The sequence below is a fragment of the Suricata suricatta genome, chromosome 16 (assembly GCF_006229205.1).
Source record: "Suricata suricatta isolate VVHF042 chromosome 16, meerkat_22Aug2017_6uvM2_HiC, whole genome shotgun sequence".
Classification (NCBI taxonomy): domain Eukaryota; kingdom Metazoa; phylum Chordata; class Mammalia; order Carnivora; family Herpestidae; genus Suricata; species Suricata suricatta.
This window is the reverse complement of record NC_043715.1, coordinates 17574028-17595674: the sequence shown is the minus strand read 5'-3', so window position 1 is coordinate 17595674 and position 21647 is coordinate 17574028. Positions and strand designations below refer to the sequence as shown.

The following is a 21647-nucleotide window of genomic DNA, read 5'->3' as shown; positions in this document are numbered from 1 at the left end:
ATCCTCAGGGCACCCCTCTCCTTCCCTTGGGACGCCTCTATAGACTGCCACAGATCTCTGACTATTCAAACATTCCAAAGGGCCAGTATCAAGAAGCTAGATTTTTCTGTGGATGAGTTTTTCTAGTAATTATATCCTCATATAAAATATGCTAAAATAAAGTACTGTGGCCAGAGGTGAGGCCAGGACCCTAGTTATTAAGTGAGATGGGCCCTCAACCTAGCTTTAAAACAGATTGTGACACTAGCTTAGTTAGTCACAGTCTGTGTTTCATTCAGGTGCTCATGTGTAATATGACACCTGTAATGAATGCAGATTGGTTCATCAATAAATATTTATTTTAATTACCTACTATTGGCCAGGAGTAGGCAAGGCACAGGTTATTTTGGTGAGCAAAGCAGATAGTTTCTGTTTGCATAGAGTTTACAGTTTAGCAAGAGAGAGAAGACAAAGCATCACATAAATATTTCATTATAATTTGAGAAAAGCACTATAAAGGCAAAGAGGGTACTATGAGAAAATTCAACAGGATATGAATTAATCCTATATTTTAAAAAATGTTAGGGGCATCTGGGTGGCTCCATAGATTAAGTGTCTGATTTCAGCTCACGACATGATCTCACAGTTGGTAAGTTTGAGCCCCATATTGGGCTCTGCACTGATGGTGTGGAGCCTCCTTGCAATTCTCTCTCTCCCTCTCTCTCTCCTCTTCCCCTGCTCTCATGCTCTCTCTTTCTCTCAAAATAAATAAACTCAAAAAAATGTTAAATGACATATCTGTAATGCACTTTGAGTTCCACACAAGAAAGGCGCTACTCACACTCCAGGATTGAATTATGAAAAAACACTGACATATTGGTAGTTCAGTAAAGAGCACAGCAGTCCAAGGGCATTAAAAAGCCAATTTGTAGTTGGCAGACACTCCCTTCTCCTAAAGTAGTGTTCGAGCCTCTGCCTAACAATATTTTCTCAGTATATGAAATGGGTCCAGGGATGCCCACTGCCTCAGTCAGCAGAGTATGTGACTCTTGATCTTGGAGTCATGCATTCAAGCCCCACACTGGACACAGAGTTTACATTAAAAAAAAAAAAGTAAAAAGTAAAATAAAATGGGTCCAAAGGAAGTAGGAGAAGAGTGAAATGTTCAGAACTTCAAACTGCAATTGTATTATCTTATGTATACAAGGAATCATGGCTGACAACCCTACAATGGTCATAAATACTTCAGCTACCCGGTATTTGTGAAATATAATTAAAATGTTGCAAAATCAAAGGGCAAATCCTCATCTTCGTCCCACTTTATGCTGACACAGCAAGACCATCTAATACAGCATGTTCCACCCTCTTTGCAACACTCTTAATTTCCAGAGCACAAATTTCTCCTGTTGTTTTATCTCTCTGGCTACTTCCCAATCTCCCATGGTAACCATGATGATCCTATTCAGTCTCCTGGCTTAAGTACATACTATTTTCTAGAACTCCCAAAGATTTTAGCCAGGTCCTCTTTCTTCAGCTCCAGACCCGTATAAACAACAACTCCCTATCTGATATCTCTACTTGGACGTTTATTTTAATAGGCATCCCAAACTTTAAATGTCCAGGACTAAATTCCTGGAATTCCCATGCCTTCCTCTCCAGCACTGCCAAACTTGTACACGATGGCTTAATCTCAGAAACTGGTAACACAAACTTTCCAACAGCTCAAGTCAAAATCTCTGAATAATCCTTGATTATTACTTTTCTCTCACACTTCACATTTGATCTATTAACAAATCTTGCTGGCTTTCTACCCTCAAGATACATGTTGAATGCAAGTATTTCCCACTACTCCTATTGCTCTCTCAGTTCAAGTCACAACCACCTTTCTCACCTACGTTACTGCAACAGCTTACCTGACCTCCCAGATTCTACCCTGCTCCTCTACCCCATACTGCACCCCAATCTAGTTTCAACATAGCATTGAGAGTGATTCAATTAAAACGTTAAGTACGAGCAAGAAGTCATTCTTCCGTCCAAGCTCTCCACAGGCTTCCCACTTCTCTTGGAATAAAAGCCCAAGTTCTTCCACGAACCTACAAAGTCTGTCCCCACACACTTCCTCCTTTGACCTCTCTCACCTTACATCCCATTTCTCTTTCCCCTTGCTTACTTTGCTCCAGCCACAGTGGCTCAGTACTAAATATATCTCAAACATGTCAGGTATGCTCCTGTCTCAGGGCCTTTGCATTTGCAGTTCCCTTTTCTGTACAGATATCCACTTGGCTTACTCTCTCCCTCACTTTCCTCATTGTTTGATTCCTCCAACGACCCCAGCTAGAATGCAAGCTTCTTCAAGACAGGGAATTTTTTTATCTGTTTTATTCCTTGTTGCATCCCCAGTGCCTAGAACAAGGCCTGATATATAGTGGTGTTCAATGCACACTACTGAAAAAATGAAAGATTTCTGATCTTGTTACTGCATAGTTAGTCAATAAACCAAGATGTATATACTGAACTCATCAAAACTGTATATATTTCAGTAGACTCTTACGATATGTTCACCAATATAAGAGATTAATTAACATCAGTAATTTAAGTAGTTTGGGGCAAAATCTGATCTAATGGTTCAGAAAGAAAACAAGCATCATATGATAATAGAATAGCTCTGTCTGCCGCCTGGGATCAGAAAAATGAGCTGCTGCTCTCAGTCTTAAGATACAACTAGACCTGCTAAGAGGGTACCTCATCTAGAACTCTCTCTTCAACAACCTCCCTCCTCCACATGACATGACTCATGATTACTAGTTAGCTCAATCCCCTTGCAGTCAAGTTTCCTCCATCTAACAGAGAAGCATACTGTGTGTCAAGGGCCTTACAAGACCACAATGACCCAGTACCTGGTGACTATGTTCAGTCAAATACCAACAGATCATTGTAAAGGGAAGGCAAGGGAGAGTGGACTCAAACACGTGACAATGATTCAGTCCTAACCAGTTCATAAGGAACCAATCTGGCTGCAGTGAAGCCTTCTTGACCCACAGTCAGTCCTTCACTACATCTGACCACTGGATTCAATGCCCCTGGAATTCATCCACTGTTGTGATCCCCGAACAGATACCCAACGTTTTTCCTTGTCCTGACCATTTTCTTCCCTAGACTTGCTCTAGGCTTCGAGCTGTCAACACAGAGCCTGATGCGGGGCTTGAACCCACAGACTGCAAGATCATGACCTGAACCGAAATTGGACACTCAACCGACTGAGTCACCCAGGCACCTCTCCTTCCCTAGACTTTAAGAATCCCCAGGATAAACCCCAAATTCCTTGATGAGGTCCATCAATCATCTCCCAGTATGATTTGGACCCTTCTCCAACTCGCCACCTCTCCACCTTACCACTTTCCCCTTACACTCTACTTAACATGCTAGCAGCTACTGTATCTAACTTTTTCAGTCTTGCTCTGAGATTTTGGTCCAAGCTGTTTGCTCTGCTTGGAACAATCTTTTCTTAATTCCTCAGGCTAATTATCAGGAGATCTGTCAGGTCTCCACTTAAACATCACTTCCTTAGAGAGGCCATGCCTAGGCTGGGTTAAGTGATTCAGCTTACAGTTCCCACAGCCTGGGCTTTGGTTTTCACGGTGCCCATCATGATTCACTAGGATCACCTATTTAGCATCTGTCATGATAGCAGGATCTTGCCTACCTCACACACTGCTGTCATCAGGACAAAACAGTGCCAAAACAGAGTAGGTGCTGAGTAATGACTGAAGAATGAATAAACCAGGAAGTAGGGTCAAACCTGTATAAATGGTGCACTGATTAGAGAGCAATAGCTTTTTTTACCTAATTCCTTCTTTGCCTTTCCTTCCTTCCTTCCTTCCTTCCTTCCTTCCTTCCTTCCTTCCTCCCTCCCTCCCTCCCTCCCTCCCTTCCTTCCAAGTTTCTTTATTTTTGAGAGAGAGACAGAAAGAGTAAGCAGGGGTGGGGGAACGGCGAGAGAGAGAATCCCAAGCAGAGGATCCCCATGTGGTTTGAACCCACAAACCATGAGATGATGACCTGAGCTGAAATCCAGAATCAGACACTTAACCAACTGTGCCATCCAGGCACCCTGAGAGCTTAATACTTGAGCATGATAAAAGAGATAAAATAAAGCCCAGAAGGCCAATTTTAATTGTTGCTTTGCAAAACTCAGGACCTACTGGCGAAATAAGCAGGAATGCCTCCTATATGGCCTTCAGCACCAGTCATGTACCAAGAATTAATTAGAAAGATGTGTCTAACTGTCCCCCAGCCTTCCTTTTGGCCTCTCCTAACATCTGGAAAGGAGCCAGTGTGGCAGACCAGCAGTCAATGCCTGAGTACAAGACACAGACCCAAAGAGGAAAGCAACTATATTCCATCATCAGAGCAGAAGCAGGAGTGGGCGTCGGGGTATGCAGCCTGAGTTCTAAACTGCAAGTTCATAGCAGAGGGACTACTTACAGCGTGTACTTAAGAGTCTGATATAACATGAACGCTTTTGGCAGGACTGCTTTCAGATAGATGTGAAAGTGTTTCTTTACTTGCATTTATGTTCCCCAAAGCCAAACTAAACAAACAGGTGTTGAGTCTTACAAATTAGTTAAGGTAAACATTTTAGTCCCTGGGTTTCAAAGATCCAGAGGCTTTTTCATTTTCCTATGATTTGTTGGTTTATTTTAAGAGTGCCCATACTGACTCAGTGACATGGTCACAGATTCCTGCCTTCTCACTGTGAGCAAAAACACAAACAAGACAAAGGAAAGATATGCTATTTCCTCAGCTCCACAAGCTGACATGATGGTAAACTGTTAGGCAGCTCCTATGTGATGTGGGCACACCCCCCTCGCCCCTGCTCTGGTCCACAGTGTCCTATACGGGCTCTAATGAAAGACCTAATAACCTGTCCAATGAGGCATAACTACCCAAAGTACAAAAGGGTCAGCTAAATTGGGTCATAAAGGAAAAATTTAACACCCACAGGGTATCTGGGTTGCTATCAGGTCCAAAAGGTAGCTTCAGACAATCTACCTTCGACAATGATTACAGTAGGAAAAAGTACTTATTTACTGGCTCAGTAACTTTTTTTTTTTTTAGATTTTATTTTATTTTTGAGAGAGCAAGTATGGGGACAGAGTCAGGACAGAGGGAGAGGGAGAAAGAATCCCAGGATGCTCCACACTGAGCATGGAGCCCAATGCAGGGCTCGATCTCATGAACCAAGAGATCATGACCTGAGCCAAAATCAAGAGTTGGACGATTGGCTGACTAAGACACCCAGGCACTCCCTCCAACCCCAATATTAATTCTTTATTGCTTTTGAAATTCTGGCAATTAACAAGACTATTTTTTTCCTAACAATGCTTTAACAGTTTCAGGTTGATATCAAACTGAAAATTCTATCCTCAGTCCTCTATTAAAGCAATATAATCTAATCCTTCAATTTCACTATAACCTTTATGCAAACATTCTTAACTTCCAATTCCCAGCCTCAACAACTTGTCCCAGCTCTGTCTCTACTAAATGTCTAAGTGTTTACTGGAAATCTCGACATGAGTGACCTACCAGCTGCTCCCATCCCAGATTCGTCTTTCCTCTCAAACTTGAACCTCCTCTGGTGCACCCCCACCCCTTTCAATGGCACACTGTCCAGTCATGAGAGTCCTCTCCTCATTTATTCCCCAATATTTATAAGCACCACAATGAGTCAGGCATTATACCAGGAGTTGGGGCACAGAGCAGTGATCCAGACAGACAGGCTGGGTCCCTGGAGCTAAGCTGCCATTTCTTGATACACCTATAGCTGAATACCAAGAACTGATCTGACATAGAAACACAATGACTGTTCAGAAATCTTTCACTGTAGCAGTCATGTGAACAAAGAGTCTGCCTTTACTTTTTTTTTATTTTTAATGTTTTATTTATTTTTGAGACAGACAGAGAGAGAGAGAGAGAGAGAGAGAGAGAGAGAGAGAGAGAGGGACAGCGTGAGCAGGGGAGGGTCAGAGAGAGAGGAAGATAACAGAATTTGAAGATGGTCTCCACATTCTGAGCGAGCTGTCAGCACAGAGCCCAATGCGGGGCTCAGACCCACAAGCTGTGGGATCATGACCCCAGCTGAAGTCGGACGCTTAACCGACTGAGCCATCCAGGTGCCCCTCTGCCTTTACTTTTAAGTCACTGGGGTAAAGCACATTTGGCCATGGTGCATATTAAATAGCCAACCGTAGAGAGGTGTATTACATATTTTGGTTTTACCTAGGGACCAAGAAAAGGGTGAGTTTTAAATTATGATAAATGTTTTTCAACATGCACATTTAATTTACTTTAGTTTTCTAAGTGTTTCCCACCTTCAATATGGAGAAAAGTACTCTTCTCCTGGGACAACTGGTTCATCTAGGACAGTAAGAGACACTCGAGAGAGTCACCCATCTGCCTTCCTTCTGGATTCGTTTGGGACTTTTTTTTTTTTTTTAAGATTTAAAATAATCTCCATACCCAATGTGGGGCTTGAATTCACAACCCAGAGATCAAGAGGTGCACACTCCACCAACTGAGCCAGCCGGGAGCACCTTGGGTAGAGGACATTTGTAGGGCATCCTGAAGCATAGCAACTTGGACTGGCATTCTCTGTGTTACATGGCTTCTGGTCACCAAAAAGTTTAAGTATTAAGTAGTTGTCTGGTGACTGGAAATGCCCAATGCCCTACACAAGCACCTCCTTTTTCTTTATTAAGCTTATCTATCTATCTAACTTCCTACCTATTTAATCTATCTATTCCCAAGCAGGTTCCACACTGTCAGCACAGAGCCCAACTCGGGGCTCGATCTCACAATCAATGAGATCATGAACTGAGCCAAAAATCAAAAGTTGGATGCTTAACTGACTAAGATACCCAGGCGCCCCAAGTAGCTCCTTCTTATATGCAGAAAACTGCTTATCAACTAGGCCATGACCACACTGAGCTGTGGTTTCATTTAATGATCTTCTAGCTGTTATGTGTGAAATCTAAAATAATCTAATCTCAGGACAGTCTTTGTCATACCATCCTTTCTTCTTTTACCTTTTTTAGGGGTAGAGGGAGAGGAGGTGTTTAATGTGTAATGGAGGAGGCCAGTTATAAATTACATGAAAATAGCCATTCATTTTATATTTTAGGATTATCTGGTTACTATTTAAATGATACAAACAATGACTTGTCTCACTGTTGAGACACTAAACTCTTTTGGGACCAAGACTGGGTTTTATATGGTTTTAAGGAAATAACAGGTCCCTTACATTTCACACTTCAAGGTATTTTGGTAACATTCCCAGAACACTTTGGAAATTACTTAAAGACATTTAAATGTTCTTTGAATAACAATCTTAGTATATTAGGGTTATAAAGCATTAAAGGAAAGAGAAACAAAGATAGTTTTAAAAGAATAACCACCATGACCAGAAGCAAACTCAGCCATTTAAGCACAAAAATAGGCGTGCCTGGGTGTCTCAGTCAGTTAAGCCTCTGACGTCGGCTCAGGTCATGATCTCATGTTTGTGGGTTCGAGCCCCGCGTCAGGCTCTGGGCTGACAGCTCAGAGCCTGGAGCTTGCTTTCGATTCTGTGTCTCCCTCTTATTCTGCCCCTCCCTGCTGATGCTCTCTCTCTCTCTATCTCAAAAATAAATAAAACATTAAAAAATTTTTTTTAAAAGCACAAAAATAACACCAGATAAATACTATGTTCAACTATTTTCTCCATTGTTCCAAATTATAAGTCACTGGCACAGGAATGTCAATGCAAAAGGCTGAAATGTAACAGGAAATATGGCTGATGTCTCTACCACCCCCCTTCTCCCTGACAAACAAAAGATGCCTGACAAGACAAAACATTCTATCTCACATGCTCCCAGAGCAAGTCCCAGAGATGCAAACTATTTCTTAGCAGGAACTACCACACCACCAGGCAGAAAACATTAACCACGTGGAACATCCTCTAATATGCTTTGGAACAATGTCCTACTAAAGCATCCATCAAAACACACTGAAGAGACCCTAAGGATCAAGACCATCCATCAATAAGCACCAACACCACCACAACCAACAACAACAACTAAACAGTCTTAGGATCGCCTGGTTGGCTCAGTTGGAAGAGCATGTGATCTTTGATCTCAGGGTTGTGAGTTTGAGCCCATGTTGGGTATAGAGACTACTTTAAAAGTCAAAAATCTTAAAACAAAAACAAAAAGTCTTAGAGAGCCACATAAGATATGTACAGTGTACCCTTCAATTATACACATGAAAATTCATTATCTAGGTAATGAATTTGGTTTGGTTCCCTGACACCTGAGATAGGAAACAACAGTGCTGCCCTCTGCCAGTCCTCTCTCCCGGAACTTTACTATAGTCAGAATACGAGAAGGGGTGAAGGCCTGCAGAAAGTAAGTTCCAAATCATCTTTTACATCAGCAAGAAACTCTTAAGAAGGTGTGTATTTTAAAATATATATTCAAAACAATTATTCTGTGTTCTTCTACTTTTTTTAAAAGCTTTTACTTTAATATACTTGTGATCAAACTATATTCATAACATCATATCCTGATTTTTTTCATGAACTTATTTTGACATAAGCATTTTTCATGTTACCACAGTTAAGGGTTGCATATTTCACTGACTCCATGAACTGGCTTTTCATTACTCTAGTGTTAGACAACTGTACTATTTTCAGTTGTTTGTTTGTTTGTTTGTTTGTTTACTATAAATCATACACATTAAAAAATTATAGGGGGGGCACCTGGGTGGTTCAGTCGGTTAAGTATCTGGCTTTGGCTCAGGTCATGATCTCACGATTCGGGGGTTTGAGCCCCACATTGGGCTCTGTGCTGATGGCTAGCTCAGAGCCTGGAGCCTGCTTTGGATTCTGTATCTCCCTCTCTCTCTCACCCTCCCCTACTTGTGCTATCTCTCTCTGTCTCTCAAGAATAAACAAAAAACAAACCAAAAAAAAGAAATTATGGGGGTGCCTGAGTGGCTCAGTTGGTTGAGTTTCCGACTTTGGCTCAGGTCATGATCTTGCATCTGAGGTCAAGCCCCACATTGGGCTCTGTGCTGACAGCTCGGAGCCTGGAGCCTGCTTCAGATTCTGTGTCTTTCACTTCTATGCTCTGTTTTCTTTCTCTCTCAAAATAAATAATAAACATTAAAAAAAAAAAAGAAATTATGGCCCAGAAGTTGTATGATTTGCCTAACATTATCTTCTTTTTTTTAAACCTATTTATTTTGAGAGACACAGGGAATGAGGCGGGGACAGGCAAAGAGAGGCAGAGAGAGTAAATCCCAAGCAGATTCTTTGCACTGTTAGTGCAGAGCCTGACGCAGGGCTTGATCCCCCAAATTGTGAGATCATGACCTAAGCTGGATGCTTAACTGACTGAACCACCCAAGGGCCCCAAGGCTTTATTTTTAAGAAGTCTCTCCACCCAATGTGGGGCTCGAACTCATAACCCTGAGATCAAGAGTAATGTGCATTACTGAATGAACCAGCCAGATGTCCCAGCATTCTAAGCAAAATATAATTGTGGAAGTAAATAACAAAAGATTTTGACATAAAGTAATATGGTAAATCTCAAAGCCAAGTAGAAGTGTTTCTGGTTCTATTTTGGGATTATCTGTTCTCATAAGAAATTGAGAGCTGAGAATTTGAGAGTAGCAGTTACCTCCAGCTAGAAAAGAGGACTGCATTCAATACTCCATTCCCATTCCTCACAGCCTTAATTCCTAATCCTTCATGGTAAAGGACGGGGAGAAACACTTAAGGAATAGCTGTGAGAAGTGGCAGGGGAGAGCTATTTCTCCAGCAATTCCTTTCTATCCTGGGTCCTAAAAAGTGTGGCTTTTGTCAACGGCTACTCTGAAAACTGCCAGTATCTAGGAGAAAGCCACTACTTGCAACTTTCCTTCTTAAAGCATTAAAGAACCCTTAAAGATGGTGCTTGAGTGTATTTAAGTAATGCAGGAATATTCATCTCTTCCTTCTGAATGTTTAATCTCTATTTTCTAAGTGTTTATTCTCATCCCTGTGAGACAGAAATATTTACTTCATTGCTCATTTCTTTTGTCTCAGCTTAAACAGATAATACTTAGGTGAGCTCATTCCTGATCTAATGGCTAATTCATAGTGTTAATGTAGGAAGTCTTAATGCTTTCACATTTTTCTCAGTATCTCTTATCATTCTGATTTTCATGAGCCCGCTTTTTAAAAAATATCCAACATTTAAAATTTTCAAGTAATTTGGATATTTGGACTCTCTTGGAATACAAAGTTGCTACTTTTTAATTTAAGAAAAACAATGTTCCATTACTATGTCATACATGAATTCTCAAAAATAGCAAAATCTGAAATTTCTTCCTAGAGACAGTTCTGTTCCAACTGTGAATTTATCCTGGAATTGGACCTCTTACTATAATAAATATGCATGAGGGACTTGTCAGACAACAAAAAGGCTCTTCTCCTACTTCTAAGTTAGTGGTCTCTGATTCCTGTTTTCTGAACACCGACATCTGTATTACAACTTCTTATATCAGATGGCACTGCATATCTAGTGCATTTCTTCTCTTACTGTATAACCAGAAAATCAGTTCAGTGAAAGTAAATCCTGTTGGCATTACTGGTTTATCTGGTATGTTGGCCTGTTAAATACTGCTGATTACTTTATTACAGGTCAGATTTGATAACTGCCCTCAGCTGCCCCAGAAAACAAAGCTGATATTAAGTAATTATTTGTCAGAAGTTTCATTGCTATAGCAACGCAGAAACACTTTAAGAATCTGTAAGTTCATCTTTCTCATTTGAAAACAAGCATCTTACTGATTATACATAAGAGCTCAAAAAATGTACACCAATCAATGGGGCACACTCACCACATTTACACAGTATCTTTTTCAACTGTGCATTCAAAAAAGTATTTACACTGACATTCAAAGGACCTCCCACACAGCATCCAGCTCCACAGATGGTAACTGCTCCCTTCCATCTTACCTTGATTTTGGCCTACTAGCCTGTCTTCTTCTATCTGGGCCAGCACTAAAGTAATGGGAGTTTCTACAGGAATACAATGATTTTTATAAAGCTTTTCTGAAAGGATTTGATGAACAGTGTCAATTTTCTGCAGAGATTACAAAGCCTTTTAATAATACCATTTATATCACTTGGGTTATTTATGCAAAATATTTCCAGATGAAAGAAAAATCAATAAAATGCACAGCCACAACATCACAGATAAGATCTGGCATTGATTTATGAACCAAAGACAAAGTTCTGTTTCTTAAACTAATCTGACCTAGTAACCTCACCCTACTTTACAGGTATGTATATTATTGCTCTGAGGGGGAAAGAAAACATGCTGCAAAATCAAATATACATTGATAATTAGTTTCATCAAGCTAGTAAGGAACTGATTTTGAGGATTAGAATCAGGGATCGTCTTCAAAAAATCACACCCTTCTTTTGACCATATTACAAATCTTTATGTCTTTGGATCGGAAGGAGGGTGTTATTGCTTATCTTACTACTAGTGGATTCTAGTAATACTTAAAGAAATCATATATCCGGGCGTCTGGGTGGCTCAGTCAGTTAAGTGTCCAGCTTCAGCTCAGGTCATGATCTCACCGCTTGTGGGCTCAAGTCCCAAGTGGGGCTCTCTGCTGACAGCTCAGAGTCTGCTTTGGATTCTGTGTCTCCCCCTCTCTCTGCCCCTCCCACACCCACACTCTATCTCTCCCTCAAAAATGAATAAAAGAAAAAAAAAGAAATCATATATCTGAATTTTCTTCTCAAATAAAAGTGATCAGACCCAGACCAATCATTCCATAGGAAAAGTTGGACAACCAGGTGCTAAGAGAAAGCCTGACAAGAGAATTTTTATCTTTAAAACAGGAAGTCCACCAACAGAACTGTCTGCTGAAATTTTTCATCTCTTGGTCCAGTCTCCAAATTCCAAGTCTAAAGGCAGTACTTTTCCTCATATTTTGTAAGATAGATGGCCTTAATTTAAAAACTCTTGTTCCGGGCACCTGGGTGGCTCAGCGGGTTAAGCATCCGACTTCAGCTTAGGTCATGATCTTGCAGTTTGTGGGTTTGAGCCCTGTGTCAGCTCTGTGCTGAAAACTCAAAGCCTGGAGCCCTCTTCGGATTCAGTGTCTCCCTCTCTCTCTGCCCCTCCCCTGCTCTTTCTCTGTATATCACTGTCTCTCAAAAATAAATGTTAAAAAAAAAAGTCTTTTGTTCCCTAGTGGATGTAGCTTTGCAGAAGAAAAGGAGTTTCTTTATCAAGAATGAATTTAGCTTCCCCAACACAAAGACAACTATGTCTCCATATCGCAACAACGTGTTAAGGGTCTTTGCTAACTTAAATAGTCATTCCCTTCAAGTGAAGGGTCACACTTTACCGGCTCTTCCTCAGACCTTTATGTCTCACAGCCTACAAAAGTCTTCTGGGCAGTGCCCCAACTCGGTTCTGAATTTCACAGGGCACGCATTTTCTTCTATAAGATGGTTTATAACGTTTCCTGCTGTCTAGCCAAAGCAGCTTTAAAGTTTTCTATTCTTGTCCCATTTTTTACATTCGGCAGCAAATGGGAAGGTAAACTTTTCACACAACCATTCACCAAGTCCCGATCTCTCCGCCCCCATTTCCTTCCTCCTCATTCTTGTGAAAACGTCTTGGTGGGAACACCTTACCTCACCTTTTGTCTCTGCTAGTCCATCTGCTTCTTTCCTGGGCTTCAAAGATAGGCCAGGGCCATTGAGACCTGGCCAGTGGACATTTGGTAACGGCAGTCACCTGCACTTTCTGGAGTATCCTTTCTCCCATCTGCCACCGGAACACTCTTTCCTTAAAATATTTACCTCCTAAAAGTCCCATCTCACTCTGAAAGACGATGCTCCAGCTACCCTATGTGCCCTTTGTCTGAGGCTTCCACACCTCACATCCACGTCCACAAAGCATCAGTCCTTACACAGGTTAAGGTCTGCTGGACACGAAGCAGGGGAGCCTAGGTTTCCACGTCCCGTAAAGGGACGAATCATGGCCGAGGTCCTTCCAGGAGCCAAAATTCTACAATTCTATGACCAAATCTGTAGGTCCTATTTCTGAGGGTGGGGAGCACAAACTCCGGGGACACCCCCGAAGTCGGCGACCGCGCTGGCAGTTAGAACTGCCCCCTCCCGCCCAGGGAATGAGTAGCTCCGCCTCCGACCTCGGGCGCCGGGCCGCGGAGGAGGCCCGGTCGACGCCCGCTGGCTGCCGCGCCATGCCCGCGCCCTCCTTCATCCTCACCCGTCGCTGCGGGCCGGCTCTCACCTGGCATGCTGGCATCGCTAGTCCCGCCTTGTACCGGAGACCATGGGTCCGGACAGGTCTCGACCACCACCCGCCCGCCAAGAGGGAGGCTGGCGGGGACGCGCAGGCCCCGGAATTTAAAGCGTAGCCACCGGGAACGCGCCGCCAGGTTTCTAAGGAACCGGGAGCTCTGGAAAAGGATGGGCGGGACGGCTGGAAGTCTGCGCATGCTCCTTGACGGGGGTGGGCCAGCGCTGGGAGGGGCCGTGATTGAGGGCTGCGCATGCGCACACGCCCGCACTTTGGGGGCGGAGGTTAAGTATTTTAGCTGGAGGGCTTGGTCCTTTATTTCCGTCGGTGGTGGCGGCTGGGCGAGTGTGTTACTGCGTCTGCTAGTTTCGGGCCTCCGCCCGGCGTCAAAAACAACCAGGTTCTGGGAACTGTAGTGTCCCTTGGTTGTTCTGGAATGAAGGAAGGTCTGGTGTTGGACATAACGACCTGCCGTTGGAGAGTGGTAGTTCTGTTGAACTCGCCGGACTTCTGGCCGACTGACTTCTGCTAATGACTCTTGTGTTCTCTGGTGCCTGTCTGGATTTCTCTTCCTTTGCGTGTTTTTTGGCTGTTCCTTAGATGTTAGTTGTCCTATAGTGATCTCAGCCCCTCTGGTCTCTACTGGAGGCTGTGTCCTCCCAAGTAAATAACATTTTGTAACAAGACTTCTCTTTAGTTCACCATATTGTCTGCCAGAGTAGTGAAACCTGTAAGCCTTACTGTACAACAGGCTATGTTGGAAATGTAGGTAGGATTAGGGGTTATTTCTACGTAGGGAGCCCTGCTTTTCTGACTCCTGGGGAGAGTCTGGATCCCCACTCAGCTGGTATTAGGAAGGTGTCCCAGACATGGGTCCAGAGCAACCTGTGATAATAGAACATGTCAGTTGAGCTGAGACAGTTGTTCTCAGAACTACTGAACAGCCAGGTCCAACTAGTTTAGAAGGAGCCAGGATTTCCTGCCACTGCTGCCACTTTCTGAGACTCCCAGAGTGATGAGAAATTGTAACCTCTAACCTCCCTCTTCTCGTGGGGTTTTATCCCCTTAATCTTTTCCCCTGGATTCCAAACAGCTGTGTAGAATCAAAATGTGCTCATGTTTGACATTTCTGTCCCAGGATTTACCCTAGAACAGGGTTTCTCAACAGTGGCACTGTTGACATTTTGAGCCTGATCATTCTTTTTGTTGGGAGCTGTCTATGCATTGTAGGATGTTTATAGCATCGCTGGCCTCTATCCAGTAGATGCCAGTAGCATTCCAATCAAATTCTGACTACTAAAAATATCTCCAGTCACTGCCAAGTGTTCCCTGGGGAGCAAAATCACTCCCTGTTGAGAACCACTAGAGAGAAATTAATCCACTCTGGCTTTATGGAACCAGGACTTTTGTGCTTAATCCAACATTCCATTCTTCCTTCCACATTAACTTTTCCATAAGAGTCCTGTCGATTAATAGTCCTATAAGATAACCGAGTGAAGCGCGCATGTACTGTCAAGCCTGCCCTATACCTGCTATAATCCTCTACCTCCATGGGGTAGGGTTAATCACGTTTTAAGGGTGGGGAAACTAAATCTGAGAAAGGTTAGTTTTCCAGAGTTACCCAGTTAGTAAACAGAACTATGATTTGGAGCATGAGTGCTTTCTCTTCAAACGGACAGAAAGCTAATTCAATAAACCCTCAGAAGCACTCTGACTACCCAGTGTTTGGGATTAGTGTCTTTGGAATCCATTAAAATCTTACTCTGGGGACAGGACCTGTAGCCACCTTTTGGAAGCTGAATTTGCTCCTTGTTGTCTTAGATGAAAGCTGTCTGGGGGTGGAGAGAATTGAAGCCTAAGTGCCTATCCTCCTTGGGCTCTCCCAAACACCTGAAGTCTTGAGGGTTCCTGAGGGGTACCAGGGGCCTGGCAACCTAAGAGGGGGGCTGAGAAGGGGTCAAACGCTTAGAACAGAGTGTGCTGGGTCTTCTTCCTGTCAAACTCAGTAAAATTCAAAACAGAGACCAGACACTCGTGACTGCTCATGGATGTGTATTTTAATAAAAATAATTCTGTCAAAATACAACAGGAGTTTTTTTTATCTCTCAAGTACAATTTAATAGGATGTTTTGTGTTAGAATTCTTTCTAAACACTCCCACAAGTTTCATGCTAATGCCAAGCATCAACTCCCAAGGACAAAGGCAGAACCAGTGTGCACAATGTGGAGGACGTCTGTTTCAGCTGTAGTTACTAATGGAGGAAAACCCTATGCAAAGAGGCAGCACCTGAGGCAGCAAGAGTCCACGAACTGGCCACAGGTCCGGTGCACTGGACTGGCAGTCAAGTAGGGCTCTGCTGCCAGGCTGCCACACAGCGTGCATACCTGAGTTGTGAGCAACCAAAGGAACTTTAAGCGCTGACAGTTCTCTGCCTCATCTTCTTTGTGCTTGCTTAAGGGGTAGGAAGGCGCTGGATAGCTGGGCAGTCCCCACTTCCCCATCTCTTAGTGTCCCAGTGTCCCTGTTCTGGCAGCCTAGCGCCCCCCCCCCCCCTCAGCCACAGACCCACATGGGTGAGGATGAGAGGTTCTGGCTTTCTTTGCATTGTCTGCCAGTGTCCGCTCTGGAAGGTAACATTTGGTGGCATAAGGGGGAAAGGTAAGCAGGGAAGGCTGCTATCCCAAGGCTGGATGGCCCAACAGAGCCAGGTCTTCTTCCTGTCCCCTCAGATCAGGTCCAGCCCTTCACTGGGGCTCCTCCCAGGTGTCTTCCCCACTGTTGGCTCCCAGACAACAGGCTGGTAGGAGTGGGTGTGCATAAGGTGCTCCTCTGGCTGGCAGGCAGCCCTGGACTATCAGCAAGATAGTGGACTCAAGCAGCTTGGTTTTGATCCTCTCCATGGCTTGTGGGGCAAAGGCTGATATCCCAAAGGTAAGCTGTCCAATTGGGACAGAGAGCCCCTCTGGAGAGGAACAGAGTAAACAACTTGGACTCAGCTGAAACAGAGAGATAAGGCACAGAAAATGGGGAGGTGGCCATGGGAACTGAGTGTGAGCCAGGTGGACACTCAACCCCAAGCAGCACACAGCAGTCCTGGGCCCTCTTGGGCCCTCTCTCAGCTGCTCCACAACTCAAGCCCAGGCACCCATCCCCATCCCTGACACACCCCTGAAGGTACCAGCTGCCTAGACACTGCTGGGGGCCTCACCAGCCTAAGCCTTTCACTCACCATTTAGCTTCAGGACTAAGCAGTGTTGTATAACCCAAGGGGATGAGGTTAGTCCCAGCTCTGCCACTAATTTGCTGTGTGACTTTGACTAAGTCATTTCATCTCCAAGCTCTGTTTCCTTATTAAATGAGAGGACTGGTGGAGTAGATGTTCTCTGAACCCCATTTCAGCTAAAAAAGCCTCTGGTTTTAATTCCCAATCCTGCTCAGCTCTGATCATTCTAACACCCTGATGTTTCTAACCTCTGCATTTGGGAGTTAGCCATCCCCAGCCTCACAAAGGATGAGTTTTCCTTTATAGATATGACAACACCTCCCCAACAGGCCATGGTCTGTGGGGTGCTAGCCGAGGCCCTGGTGGGGACTAAGAAACAGCAGCAGCCTATAGGATCATGTCCCAAGGCAGAATTCGGGAAAAGCACAGGGCCAGGGCCCTCACCCCATCACCAGCAGTTGGTCCAATTGAGTCACTTCTCCTGTCCAGCTGTGAGCGTGATAGGCAATGAGTATCTCAGGCTATACCAAACATCCCTATGTCTGCTGCCAGAGAGCAGGAGCTTACCCAGCCCTTGCTCAGGCACAGACTGAAAGTTCAATTTCTGTCCTTGGCCCTTTGCAAGGGCTACCTGTGCATTCCCTCTCACTCTGAAGCAGGTAGAGAAAGCCCAGACCCTCTTGGTGCTCCTCTGGGTAGGCCTCCTCCATTTCTTCTTCCTGGGCAGTCAGTCCTCTCCACTGATGGCCTGCTCAGGTCCTAGCAGTTATCTCAGCCCTTCCTCTCCTGATTCCCTGATGGCAGTACTGGGATTGTTTCTGCCCCACCGGCTGTGAGGATCCATCTGAAACGGCTGGTGGGACATTTGTAGAGCCCATGAGGTCCCTTCCTCTGGCCAACAAATACTCATAGTAGTCTTTTCTAAGAGTGGCTGGGGCCAAGCTGCAGTGAGTTGCCTGGCACAGCTGCAGTGAAGCCTGGCCTAGTAGGTCAAGAGTTCCATCCACTCCAGCAACTGGCGGCCCAAGTATCTGCCTCCACAAGGTCCTAGCTTCACAACAGAAAGCATTGATTCCATCAGAGCTGTACAGAATGGTGAAGATCCAGGCAGAAAGAAGGCAGTCCCTGTACTCAAGGGCCTCTGTCCTGGAATAGAGACATCCTCCCGACAGCCTGGCACACAGCAGCTCTCAGGTCGAAGGCAGGTAGTTTCCAGGCAATCAATTTAGAGTAAATGAATTATTTGGCCATCTTAACAACAAGGGAAAACAGGATGCTGAAAGGGGGGAGAAAGGGAAGGGCAAGGTAGGCAGTGAGAGGCAGGGTAGAATGGTAGATAGCGTGCTGGCCAAGGACCCTCTACTCCCTTACTTTGCTGTATAGCCCTGGGCCAACCAACTCATCCCTTCTCTGAAGTCTCAGCCCTATAGCTCTCCACCCAGGGGCCTAGAGACTTACAGCTCTCAGATGCTGCAAACCAACTTAGCCTGACCTGTCCATAAGTGGCCCCCGCAAAGCCTGCTGGGCTTCTGGGAGTTGCATCTGGGCCTGTGGCTCAACTAAGGGGAAGCCTGAAATAAACACATCACTTGGCTGAGGTGACAGAGATGGTTCTTTTTTAATGAGTTGGACTGAAATAAAAACATATGGTGTCTGGACAGCCTCACCCAAGAGGTGCTGGACCACTAATACTACGATAAATACTGTCTTTTTTTTAATATATATATTTATATATATAATCTCATTTTTTTTTTTTACTTATGAAAATAGTAAGCTATCACCAACTTGGATAGGCTTCATCACTAAATGAGCAGAAACCAGCTCAGCACAAGCTCTCCAGAGATAAATACTGGTGGCTCAGTCAGGAGGAAAAAAACAAAAAGATTTAAAAAAACCCAACCCCTCCTCTAAACAACCCCCCCCTTTCAAAGTTGAAGGCGCTACATGAGAGTTACCAGCCAATACTGTGTCAGAGGCCGCTGCAAGTGAAGACAGACTGGTGGGGGGTGGGAGGGCGTGGGAAGGAAGGAAGGAAGGGAAGAAAGCAAGAAAGAAAGAAAGAAAAGGGAGTAGGGAAGGCCAGGCAGGAGGAATGGACTCTGCCCATGGCTTCCAGGTCCCTGCGCCAGATGCCTATAGAGGGCAAGGCTGCTCCAGCCTTGGGGCCGAGGAAGGGCCAGGTGGGGCCAGCCAGCGTGGTCAGCTAGTGCAAGTAGTCATCAACTCTGGCAAAGGAGCAAGATCCCAGGCCTGCTCGGGCCATGAGCCGTAGACATTCAGATGCCTGACCCAAGGCGAGCATCAGAGGTGGCTGCTTTGGCAGGTTCTGAGACTCTGTGGAGGAGAGACAGGCCCGGTAAATGAGAGACTGGGCTCAGGTCAAAGTTCCCTTGGAAGCACAAGGTGGGGGCAGTGGACAGAATCTCTTGGAACACGGTGTTCACATGTCTCTGTGCAAGTATGTCCCAGCCACCAGCCCATGGCCCTGCAACCATGCCAGGAACCTGAGGACCTTAACTTTCTTTAGAGCAATGTGCTAGCCCAGTCCTATAGTCACAGGCCATAGTCTATCACAGTTGGGCAGAGAGAGGTCAGATTTAGGTTCAGCCATGGAAGCCCAAGTCCTGTGGGCTACCTGAGAGTACCTGGGTAGAGCACATTGCCCTAATTTGGACGAACACCAGTAATTCCTAGGGAGAGAGGGAGAAGCCATCCTAGGCACTCATGGACCAGCTTCTGTTTTTGTTAGATCCACTTACCTAAAATGGCGCTGTTGAGGGCAGCACACACAGGTTCCCTCTGGATGGGGTCAAGCTGCTGGCCAACTGGGCAGCTCCAGGGATCTGAGTATGCCAGCAGGCTAAAAGCATCCTAAGGGACAGGACATTCTTGAGAGGACTGTGGCACACACCACACACAGACACATCTCTGTAACTTTAGGGTTATACAGGGCCCTGCATGGTGCCCCGTGAGAGCATGCCACAGCCTGAGCATAGGGTCAGGAAGCACTGTGCCCTCTCCAGAGCCTGGAGAGAGTGGCATATACCCGCAACGTCCTGCTTCCCATTGCGGACTTGACTAGAGCCCACTCTGTCCTATTGCTGCTGCTCCCACAGCCCTCCCAGAGTCACCCTGCCCCCGGCCCCCCAATGGGGGCCTATTCTGTATGAAGGTCTGGTTTGTTCTATACCTGCAGCATCTCCGTGTGGGCCAAATTCTTGCCATACTCCCGGCCCAGCTGCTCACTCAGTGCCTGCAACTCGCGACCAAACAGGATAATCCTTTCTGTGGCAGCCTGGTTGCCCCCACAAAGCTGCCGCCGAGGATGCCCATCATCTGCACCCAGAGCCCAGCAGAGAACAAATCAGGAAGAGAAGGAGAGAGAAGGAGAGAAGGGGAGGACTGGGGTGGGGACCCCAAAAGAACATGGCAAGAAGGGCCTTGGGGGAACTGTCAGAAACAAGTTAGGGTTGGGAGGAATGGGTGGGCCATCCATAGCTAAGATGCTTTTAGTCCACCAAGCACATGGTTTAGGGGTCTGGACTGAGAACCTTTCCCTTTTCCCACCCTGTACAAACGCATGGGTGCTCATAAGAGTGCTCACCCTCACCAACTCCCTCTAGCCTCAGACACAGGGCCCCTGATCTTGGCAGCAGGCCGGAGACTTTCCCATTTCAAGCACCATTCATGATCAGCTAAGGCGACAATGGACCAGGTCTGGTAAGTGCTTCTCAGGCTGTCAAAGCCTACCCTTCCTGATCCCCTCCCAGGGGCCAGAAGGCATCTGGACTGAGCCACTACCACCCATGGATCACCATGCTGAGCCATCATTCTCACCCATGCTGGACTCATCTGTCTGCAGGTCCTCATGCTTGTAGGCGCCATTGACAATGTGTGTGGATACACTCTCCAGCACACCATTGGGGTAATGCTCCGCTTCCATCTCCATCTCACTGTCACTGTGGAGAAGGGGTGAGGTGGGAGTTGGCCAAGGAGATGTGGTTGGAACAATCTGGTTGGGCCTCCATTGAGGCTTTAGTCACAGCTTGCTGTGGGTAAACCAAGGGACCCTAGGAGCATGAAAGGCTTCCCAGGCTCCGACACTTAGATCCTAATCAGACACCAGCTATCCCCAGAGGCCTGTCACCTGATTCTCACTCTTGTCCCAATGCTGCCTCTGTGGCTCTCCCCTCCCCAGACTTCCTGAGTTGGCGCACACCTTCTATACATTCCTCCCCCATTCCCCAGTGACCAGGGACCCCTGATACGTATCTCTAGGTGTCAAATGCAGGTCAAACCCTGGGGCATACCTGGGAGCTGCTGAAAGTCACCTGTAGTCTATTGCCTAAAACCTCTGATGCCAAATCTGTCTGACCTCAAGCCCCACCTAGTAAAAGCTCCTTCAGTGTAGACCCTAGGGACTCTGCCAGGCCTGGTCTCCTGGGAGGAGACCACATTCTCAGCCTGGCAGTATCACTGCCTCTGGAAAAAGTCAGAGCCAAGGAAAGTGGCAGCTGGATCATAGCTAGGGCCAGAAGCTGGAGCCAATGGCTGGTCTGGCAGGTGAGCAGCTACTACTCCAGGCACAGACTAAGGATGTAGGTGGGGATGAAGGTCAGGGGTTGGAACTTAAAGGAAGGCTGCAGTGAGCCCAGCTGGCACAGGGCAGAAAGCAGGAGGAAGCAGAGCAGGACAGGCACCTGGTCTCCTGGTTACTGGTGCTGCTGTGGGGCTGGGACTTGGTGGAATCTGTTGAGTTGGACTCGGAGTAATTGACGGAGGATGGGGATGAGGAGGACGAGGAGGATGAGGAGGAGGAAGAGGAGCTGGGTGCAGGGTATTTACTGTGGTTCTGTTTGCTCTTCGAGGATGCGACACCATTGCTGCAGCTGGGACTGTCTGCTCCTGGAAACCAGAGGATAGTCAGAAGAAGAGGGGCAGTATGCCATCAAATGGGGCCTCAGGAATAACCACTGTGGTCCCATTTCCCTTCCCCCAAATCCAGCAGTGGGCCCTGAGCCCAGCCCAGGGAAGGGCATATGGGTGGCCTTTCCTCTCCACACCAGTTCTTCCCC

At 45.7% G+C, this 21647-nt stretch overlaps 2 protein-coding genes across 4 annotated transcripts in view; both read right to left on the bottom strand.

Moving 5' to 3' along the window:
- GFOD2 (glucose-fructose oxidoreductase domain containing 2) overlaps positions 1-13532 on the bottom strand; it is a 38049-nt gene extending 24517 nt beyond the window's left edge. For 2 of the 3 annotated variants that reach the window (XM_029925090.1, XM_029925093.1), the window contains exon 1: positions 13341-13532. Coding sequence is in view for 1 of the 3 variants with exons in the window: in XM_029925093.1 (XP_029780953.1) it covers positions 13341-13347 (7 nt within the window). In the remaining 2 variants the exon portion in view is untranslated. Of the gene's footprint in view, positions 1-12723; positions 13006-13340 lie in introns of those variants that run through there. The other variant, XM_029925092.1, reaches the window with a different exon arrangement.
- A 1852-nt stretch (positions 13533-15384) lies between these two features.
- RANBP10 (RAN binding protein 10) overlaps positions 15385-21647 on the bottom strand; it is a 62495-nt gene continuing 56232 nt past the window's right edge. Inside the window, exons 10-14 of the mRNA XM_029925075.1 lie at positions 21273-21477; positions 20410-20531; positions 19763-19908; positions 19332-19443; positions 15385-18906 (exon numbers count right to left, since the gene is read on the bottom strand). Coding sequence (XP_029780935.1) covers positions 18776-18906; positions 19332-19443; positions 19763-19908; positions 20410-20531; positions 21273-21477 — 716 coding nt within the window. The 3' untranslated portion in view covers positions 15385-18775. The remainder of the gene's footprint in view (positions 18907-19331; positions 19444-19762; positions 19909-20409; positions 20532-21272; positions 21478-21647) is intronic.